This window comes from Chelonoidis abingdonii, chromosome 8 (assembly GCF_003597395.2).
Source record: "Chelonoidis abingdonii isolate Lonesome George chromosome 8, CheloAbing_2.0, whole genome shotgun sequence".
NCBI lineage: Eukaryota > Metazoa > Chordata > Testudines > Testudinidae > Chelonoidis > Chelonoidis abingdonii.
The window spans coordinates 101,249,740-101,259,355 of record NC_133776.1 but is presented as its reverse complement, the minus strand read 5'-3'; the positions used below and the strand labels follow the sequence as shown (position 1 = coordinate 101,259,355).

The 9,616-nt window shown below is 43.8% G+C and overlaps 1 protein-coding gene across 1 annotated transcript; it reads right to left on the bottom strand.

Moving 5' to 3' along the window:
• Positions 1-1,575: 1,575 nt before the first annotated feature.
• On the bottom strand, positions 1,576-8,814 carry MMGT1 (membrane magnesium transporter 1). The gene is made up of 4 exons (XM_032773167.2): positions 8,673-8,814; positions 6,143-6,195; positions 5,058-5,161; positions 1,576-3,967 (listed from the first exon to the last, which is right to left on the bottom strand). The coding sequence occupies exons 1-4, from the start codon at positions 8,752-8,754 to the stop codon at positions 3,805-3,807; spliced, it is 402 nt and encodes a 133-aa protein (XP_032629058.1). The 5' UTR covers positions 8,755-8,814; the 3' UTR covers positions 1,576-3,804.
• Positions 8,815-9,616: the final 802 nt, after the last annotated feature.

Below are 9,616 nucleotides of genomic sequence, written 5' to 3'. Positions count from 1 at the left end.
CGACCTGCCGGCCCGCTGGAGTTGCTAGGGTAAAAGTCTCTGACGAACGTGCACGCGTGGCGCATACACTACTGGAATGGATAGAGCAACACATCTCGAAAGAACACAGTTACAAAGGTGAGTAACCGTGTTTTATTTGAAGGAACAGTTGGTTGCAGCGGCACTTTTTTTTAATCCAAGATAATGTGGACCTAGGCCTTGGCTACACTGGCGCTTACAGCGCTGCAACTTTCTCGCTCAAGAGTTGAAAAAACACCCCTGAGCGCAGCAAGTTACAGCGCTGCAAAGCGCCAGTGTAAACAGTGCCCCAGTGCTGGGAGCACGGCTCCCAGCGCTGCAAGCTAAACCCCATCAGGATGTGGAGTACGTGCAGTGCTGGGAAAGCTCTCTCCCAGCGCTGGCGCCGCAACCACACTTGCACTTCAAAGCGCTGCTGCGGGAGCGCTCCCGTGGCAGCGCTTTGGAGTTTCGAGTGTAGCCAAGCTCCTACATTAAATAGTGAGGAGAGGGAAAGATAATGCAGCAGCACAGATACTGGTCTGGATTCAGATTACAAGCAAAAAAAATAAAAATGCTCATTAGTGGCCTGTCTTTAAGGGATTAATCTTTTGCAGTATTTAATAAAGCATGCTGCTTGAGCAGAAATATGCCATGTACACTAGCCAAGTAGATACAAAGAGTAAAGGCACTGGAAGTATTTGCATGAGCTGGGGAATTATTTCCATTCGGCTCACTCAAAGCTGCTGATGGTGCAACACATTTTTGCTTCCTTGCCACTTTTTGAGAACAGAAAATGGTCTATAGCAACTTACGTATGAATGCCCCTGGGATCAGTGCGGCATAGCTGGTTTCCAGAGCAAATCCACAGCACTACAGTGCCCCCTCTTACGAATACTGTACTAAGGAGTGTGTTTGTATTTAAGGTGCTGAATGTAGACAGGGGCTTTAATAGAGTGAAGGGAGTACAGTAAACAAAGAAGAGTTGAGCTCTCTATTGCAACCATGTTTAAAGCTGTAGTTAAGCAAATTGAAATATTTTTCTTTGCTAATTTTACAGCCTCCAAATACTACTAAATGCGATGAGTTAAATGTGACTATGCAGTTATGACCAGTGTTTATCTCTGGCCTTTGGACGCAGGGTGGGACTTTAACAACTCAAACACCCAGGAGACAAGATCTTGAGTGTACATGCCTTCCACTGAGGTTGCTCATTATTTAAATTATAGTATTAACTCACATGTGAAGAGACTTTACTCAGAGTAAATATATATATGACTCAGGCTGTTGAGATATAGACCAGGAATGTTGAAGGCAGCCAGATAATGCAGGCCAAGGATTTAGTGATCCTAAAAGCTTGTTTCGCCATCAGGACATTGTGTTGGTCTGATTCCCTTTTTATGTATCTGACACAGTAATGGACAAGTGGCATGCAAGAAATTCACTGCAAAGATGCTACAGCCAAAGTAAGGTTATTAATTTCATTAGAACTATTAGCGGGACAATTTCTTGATAACCCTCACTGACCTTGCTCTGACGAGGTGCAGGACAATTGGGAGAAAAATCACCACCAAAAGCTTTGTAAGGATATCCGTTCTTTATTGGACATTGCAAGATAAGAAAAAAATAATTTGTACAGCTTTGTGATATAACCCTTGTTGCTAAAGAGTAAGGCTACTCCTCATGTGGTTAATGGGCTTGATGTAGTCACTAAGGTGCTTTGCAGCTCTCAAACTATGCAACATTGAGGGCTTGAGAAACAAACATTTGCTCCGAGCAGGACTCCAGATTTCACGTTGTAGTGCATTTTGCACTGAGTGGGCCTTATAGGAGCACGAACATGGCCTCCCTAGAAATTAATAGGTGAGCAGCCCTGCTCTGTAAGACATTATGCAAATGGTACACGGCCAAACACAATTGAAGTATCAGTCTGCTAGGCTGGTTACGTGGCTCTTGCCGTCTTTCTTCACCTCTTTTGTCATTAATCCAATGGCATGAGAACCTCATTCCGTTTCCCATCCCGCTTTTGCTTCTCCAGAGCTAGCAAGAGTCACGATGGCTTAGGCATAAGTCTGCATCCATTTCCTCCATATACCCTGCCAAGGCAAAAAGCAATCTTCTCCTCGTACACCAGCGCTGTACTTGACAATGGAAGTTTTAAGTTAACAGGGGCAGCATGAGGCCTTTAGTGGTAGCAGCTATCAGTTAATCAAGCTTATTTGTGGCTCCCAGGGAAGGAGCGCTAATTCACTTTAGGAACTAGCTCAGTGGATTGGAGATTAACGCTTAAATGATCAGAATACCCTTCTGAATATTGAACCAACCCAGAGTGAAAATCATAAACTACTCAGAGCAACCATCCATACTGCTGCTCTCATCCCTGGGGTCCCAAGCAATAGGATGGGCTGGTAGAAGGTGCTTAGTTTTCCATGGTGTTTTCCTACACTTTTTATCTTTGAACTTTCAGATTGCTGGGTTGAATAAAATAGATTTTTAAAAATACAAATATTGGAGGGTAAAAAGGCTGACTTGTATGCTGAGGTGAGAAGTCTTCAAGGGGGAATACACATAAATCTAGGTGGACCCGTAAAGCATCTCACTCATTGCACAGGGTCTTAGCTACGTCATGGAAGCAGAAGAGAAGCTTTCAGTTACCAATGGGAAATGCCAGAGCTGGACGCAGTTTAACAGTAAAAACAACCTTAAAAAAAATAGAAACCCGTAACAGTTAAAGGCTGTGTCATGTTTTAAGAACGTGTGCCCTCAAAACAGTTAAGTCAGCTACTGGCTCAGAGGTAACAGTTTCGTTAGCTTAATTTGATGCTTCGGGGCTAGTGCCAGGGATAGTTATACCATGCATGCTTTGCCCCCTTTCCATGCTAATCCCCATAGCACCTTATTACTGGAAAACACGTACAATGTGTTAAAATGGATATTTGTCTTAATACTTATGAAAACTGTTTCTCAGAATGCATGAAAGAGAATCTAGTTTCTGGTGCCATTTATGGTACTGAAAAACTACTCAGCCATTTCATGAATGTTCCTGTATACACAAGCAAAGACAGCAATACACATACAATGAATAAACGAGCTGAACATATTAGATTATCCAAAAAGAAGCAAGCCATCTCCCTCCTACATATAGCAGATGTAGAGTCCCCGATAATTTTGGGAGGAGGAGGAGAGAATCTACTTTTAAACAGGAGGAGAACTAGAAAGCAATAACTTGATAACGAAGAGTTAAAAAACTGTCAGACATAACCATTTTTTTCTAGCATTGTAAGAATGAAAGCATTCTTTTGAGTTTCACAAACATACACCAAAAGGTGCATCTTAGACTTTCTAGGAACAGGAGACAGATAGCTTCCTCTCCTCTATCTTTTCATGCTGCAGTGCACCCACTGTTTCTGAAGGAGTTCCATAAAGGGTAATGCAAGCAAACAAGAAAATAAATAGCACGAAAGCATTCCCTCTTTTCAAACAATATTCATTGCAATAAAAACTTATTTGCCTTTTCTTAAGGATAGGAATAGTTTTAAATGAAAAAATCAACCGCAACATTGTTTAATATATGAAAGTTCAAAGATGTTTCACAGCGTAATTGTAGCAATAACTTACACTCCATTGCCAAGTCACAATTCAGTCATTTTCATTAACAGTGTACAAAGAAGGTCCTTAGTTATATATATATTTTATAAAGTCTGGAAGGTCAATATAAATACTGCTCCAGAAATTAAAAAAAGTGTTTACACCCCAAACTCCAATATTACATCTCAGTGTCCTGTTCTATTATAATCTGTAAAAATCTTAACGGCGCAGAGGTTCAAGTTTTCGTAACTTCAGTGACGCGCTGGATGACAAAACATCTTGGTTTGAAGAAGAATTCACTATATCTGGAGGCTGGAACAATACTCTACCACGATGATTAAATACGTAAAAAGATGGATGGTTCCTTAATGTGTCAAATGTCCTTAAAATAAACATGAAAAATGAAATTAATGTGGCTTTAGAATGACTGATTGATTATTTAATGAAAGTCACTCTTGGAAACACCAGATTTTTACAAACTGAAAAATAAGTGCTGTTACCAAATGGCAGGGGTGCCAAGCCTCTAGATCTTACCCAAATTCCCTATGCCATAACACAAACATTAAGAATTTTAAAGACAAGATGCTAGTGTTAGAGAGATATAGATATGCTGATTGTTCAGCATACAGAAAACACCCACATCATTAATAAACTTCACTCTCCCTTCTACGGCTTCCTTATGTACAAGTGTTAATAACTATCCACAAAATATCACCCAAATTCCTCCTCCCTTTGACCTTGCCTCAGCCAAAATCCATATTCAGGCCTCTGCTAATAATGCTGAGCGCCCTTAATTCTCTCTCACTTCTTAGCACTTCACATTCAGGCCTCCTTATACTGCCTCTTTCATGGATTTACTTGACCCATATTATTCAGACTACTCTCTGTAGGAGAAGGTTTTCTGCCCATCTGATTTCCTATTCAGCTCAAAATTTAATTCAAAACCCTTCACAGATTTATACAATTCAGTTCAGCACTTCTATAGTATTTAACTAATTTGTCATCAACACCCTTCGGAAGGGGTACGTGTTAGCCCTATTTACTGATGTGAAAACTGAGGCAGAGATGGTTGGAGGTAAGAGCTTCTGCCTCCCAGTCCCCTGCTGAGACCACTGGACAGGAGTAGTTCTGTAACCTCATATCTCCCTAGTCCTTACCTGCTCACTCCACTACTCCAGCTCTGAGGTGGGTTTTTAGGAGGCTCAGGGAAGGAGCCAAGGAAGGGCAGAAAGTGTCCCAGTCACTGCTGTAGCCTCATCCTAGCTAGAACACTACATCCCACAGCCAGACATTGTGTGGTGGCTTCCTGGCTCTGCCTGTGCTTCCCAGCATCACATTTACAGCCGGTTGTCAAGAAGGCGTGAGCTAGAAAGGAGAACATTTCTGGGGCTGCTATTTTACCAGACATGCTGAGTTTATTTATAGAGCAACAGGAAAAAGTGTGTTAATGAACAGAAAGAACCCCAACATACTTATTTTTTAGTTCTGAAGTGGCATCCATGTCTTTAAATTCTCCTGCAATATGTACTATTCCATAACACGTAATTGCAAAGGCCAACAGTGTTTGAAGAACTATCTGCAAGAGAGAGAGATACAATACACCACACAGAGGTTGCTAAACCATGTAAGAGAACCCTTGTACAAAATTCTCATATTTTATCCTTTGTTTTGCTCACAGTTGCCTTACACAATAAGCACTTACACATTTTTCAACCAGAGATCTAGGAAACTGGGCAAACAATTTTATCCCCATTTTAGTGGGGGGAAGAAATCGAGGCACAAGGATTATGTAGCTTGCCCAAGGTAGCATTGCAAGTCAATAGCGGAAGCAGGAACAGATGGGGGATTTCCTGGCACCCATCCTGTACCCTCTGAACTAGATCAAGCTGCCAAGCAGAGTTCTTTAGGCAGATTCTGTATTCCTCACAGCAGTCAGAATCACTGTTCTGTGCACTCAAATTGCTGCTTTAATAAGAACAATCTAGTACTCAGACAAATTATGTAACCTCCATAACACTGTCAACAAGGATGATAACTGGGCATGACCTTTGAAGTCCACTTCTACACACCATTTTCTTATTGGTCAACCAAGAAATTAAGATATAATTAAAATCAGAAAATTGAAGTAAATGAAACAAGTTGTGCTGGGATAATGGCAAAACACAAATAGTATTGAATAAACAAATGTCAGCCAACAAAAGCCAGAGGAAGGCAGGTGTTTATGCTGCAGAGTACAGGAGACTTATGCAAGGATTTTCCAAGTTCTAACAACAGAAGCCATGGACTTCCTGGAGGAGATATTTCACCAATAGTTCTAAAGAAGTAAATGGAAGTCAGGGCTTATTCCGATTTACAAATGCTCTTTGTAAGAGCTGTAACGCATTACTGGACATTAGGACTGGTAGGTGAAACATTCTCAGGCAGAATGAGAACTTGAAAGATTATATGATTAAAATTCAATTATTCAAATTAAAAAAATGAACAGGAACGAAAGCAAGAGACCAAACTATATTATTAGTCTTAAATCTTCCAAACACAATGAAAATGTATAACTTACATCTATCGGTAATGTTTCATCTTCCTTTTCTGTTAATCTCATATAGGAACGATCTATAAGGTAAAGATATACAGGTAAGTTAATTTTTTTTGTAATAAAGCAAATCAATATAAATGAGAGGAGTGTTTGGGTTTCTACGTATAATGCCATGGACTATTAGCTCCCAGTAACTCTGCCATTTTTAATCTTGTTTCCACATTTGCTTCCTCAGACAGCATATCTGATCTTCCAAACCTGCCTTGATAAATAATTTCAGCAATAATTTAATCTCCTTTCTGCATAAGAGAGAAGAGGGTGGAAAAAGGCTGATGATGGAGCACGCATATGCAGGAAGAATTCTCTATGAGTGCCAGATACTGCTACTCAAACTGTAGTGCAGCCAGCACCATCACAAAGCTACTTCAGCAGAAGGTATTAGATCAGGGGTAGGCAACCTATGGCACGTGTGCCAAAGGCAGCACGCGAGCTGATTTTCAGTGGCACTCACACTGCCCGGGTCCTGGCCACTGATCTGAGGGGCTCTGCATTTTAATTTAATTTTAAATAAAGCTTCTTAAACATTTTAAAAACCTTATTTACTTTACATACAACAACAGCTTAGTTATACTGTATATTATAGACTTATAGAAAGAGACCACCTAAAATGTATTACTGGCATGCGAAACCTTAAATTAGAGTGAATGAATGAAGACTCGGCACAGCACTTCTGAAAGGCTGCCAACCCCTGCATTAGATGTTCTATTTTATTGCAATATATATAGCCACTGTTCCCTATTGAACTTGTCTAAATTGGTCATCATTACTAGTAAATGGAAGAGCATGTTTCTGCACAAGACAATCAGGAATTGCTTTACTACTTTGGCAGCAGACTACTAAATGTAATAAATTCTTCCTTCTAGTACAGCCTATGGGCATTGTATAGAATATGTACATGGAATACTGTTGCACACGAAGCACAAATCTCTTACAGAATTCTTCAAAAATGGGTACACTTTCCAGATGGGTTGGCTATAACCCATTGAGGCACTAGAACTGTGTGTAAAGAAGGATCGTTGAGGAATTATTTGTAAATGTTATACTTACTAGTGGATGTCAGTAGAATTAGACTAAGTCATAACAGGTAGAAATTTAGCTCATTACTGTTAATTATTTTTCATTCTATTCAGATGTGTGTACTGTGGAATTTTAAAAGCATATTTTGCATTAACAATCTGTCATAACATTCAGATAACTCTGGGTGCTAAAGGATATCACCTTTTTCTGAATTATAAACATCATTCTAAATGGTTTATTCCATCTTAGTCACTGGGAGATACAGCCACTTATACCAGGGCTGAATTTGATCCACTGTGCACTAAGAGTTGAAATAATGTGGCCATTCTCTCTAGCATCTTCAAATACTCTTGGGAAAAATGGTTCTCTTGCCACGGAGTGGAAACTGCACTGTAGCAGTTGCTGTGGTCAGACGCTGACTAGTACTCCAAATGCATTGCTGCGCCAAGGAACTAATGCAGCACTGACAAACGGTAGCTTCAAGCTTTAATGCCTCGCAAACCATCAAGGTTAAATAGTGTTTACTTCTATCACGGGCAGTTGGAAAGATACTCAACCTTTAAATCATATAGTATTAGTTGTTGGCATGTTCCTCTATCTCCCCACCTCAATTCTGAGATGGTTTTAGCATCTGGTGTCTCAAAAACCCACCAGCATTGAAAAACAGTATTTTAAAAAAACTGAAAACTTGGAATTACAAAGATAATCATAGCTAGTAATCAAAAGTACGTAATATTCAGGTTTGCCATCTACCACAGATAAAACCATTTTGACAGAGCAGAATAAATGTTTTCAGGGAACAGTAATTTTTCCAAGCAACAGTTCTGGATTAGTGATCAGAAAAAATAATTGGATCTCAGACTGCATAAGCAAGCATTTTTGGAGAAATTATACTGTTTTGCTTTAAACATATTAATGACATCTATTAAACAAACATCTAAAATGCACTAAAAAAGATTAGCTACATTCTACAAATTCTTTTCCTGCACAGAATATATTAAAAATGGATTCTGAGCTGTAATCAAAGCTCGGTGCTGTACCCCGCACTCCTTCCCTTGCCCCAGCCCAGTTCTGGAAATGCAAATAGCTTGAGGTCCAGTGACACCTCAATAGCAACGTGGTTCTCTACTCCCCTCCTGAGCCTCTCTCCCGTCGTCATTAACTCTACCCCATCGCCGCTTGTCATCCTGACTCCCACTATCAGCCTGGCGCAGCTCCTGCTTGCCAGATCTCACCCCGTCAGCTCGATTCCGGCTACACGTAAGCACCCAAATTCATCCTCCTCCAAGGCCCCCTCCCCGTCCCCGCCTCTCCCCACAAGCCGCCCGCCACATCCCCTGCTGCCCGCGTAGTGAGTGTGGGGGAGGAGGGCGCGGGGCCCCCACTTTCAGTCCTGCTACCTGCCCCCGCCCCGGATCCTTGCCCGCGGCATTGCCGGCCCGGGGACGGGTGTCCGCGCGGGGCTCCGCTCACTCACGCTGCGCAGCGGAGAAGGCCGCGTGGGCCAAGGCGAAGAGTCCGATCCCCACCAGCCCCTTCCACAGCGAGGCGGCCGCCATTGTCCGCCACGGACACCCTCCCCTCCTCAGCCCGGCCGGCCACCGCCAGGGGGCCCGCAACGCCACCGGCGCACGGAGATGGCGTCACCACGGAGCGGGACCACAAAGCCTATGGTGATAGGAGAGACGGGAAGGGCCATAGGTCGAGAGGCGGGGCCAAGAGAGCAAAGCGGCGGGGGGTAGGGTCATAGGTCGAGGGGTGGAGCACAAGGTGCGGTATTGGGTCGGGTGGGCGGTGCTGCGCATGCGCCTTCATAGCCCAGGGGGTGGTGGCTCGCGCAGAGGGGGCTGCTCCTGGCTTTGGCGCCTTCATGGGTGCAGCATCCCCTTAAGGTGGGGGCGGTCTGCGGGGCCCGCTCCCGGGGGCAGAGTCCGAGCCCGCCCCCGTAGGGCCTCGGCTCCTAGCGCTACCCGCCTGGTCCCGCTGCGGACGGGGGTGGGGTCTGCGCTGCCCCGGCAGCCCCTAGCCGCCCTCCGCCGCCCCGGGAGCCCTTTCTCCCCGCCTCCGAACCAGCGCGGCCCGGCTGTCTGCCCGCAGGCTGGGCCCGGGGCCGATCGCTGCGGGGTGGGGGGCGAGAGGAGAGTTGGGTCCGCACGTCCTGGGCGCCTCTGCAGAACAGTGCTGGACAGGGGGGTTGTGCCACAGGCACTAGGGATAACACCCCCCACACTGAGTTCACCTCTGGCTCTGAACCGCTTCTCCAGGTGGCGAGAGAAGTTGCTACTTAGGGGCGGGCAGCCTGATGTCCGGTTGTTTTTTAAGCTGGTGTTTGTCTGAAAGGCATGGGAGCAGCCATCTGGTAGGTAATGCCCAGGCAGGTACAATAGGCCTACAGGGCAGGATGGTTGTCCCACAAGCATT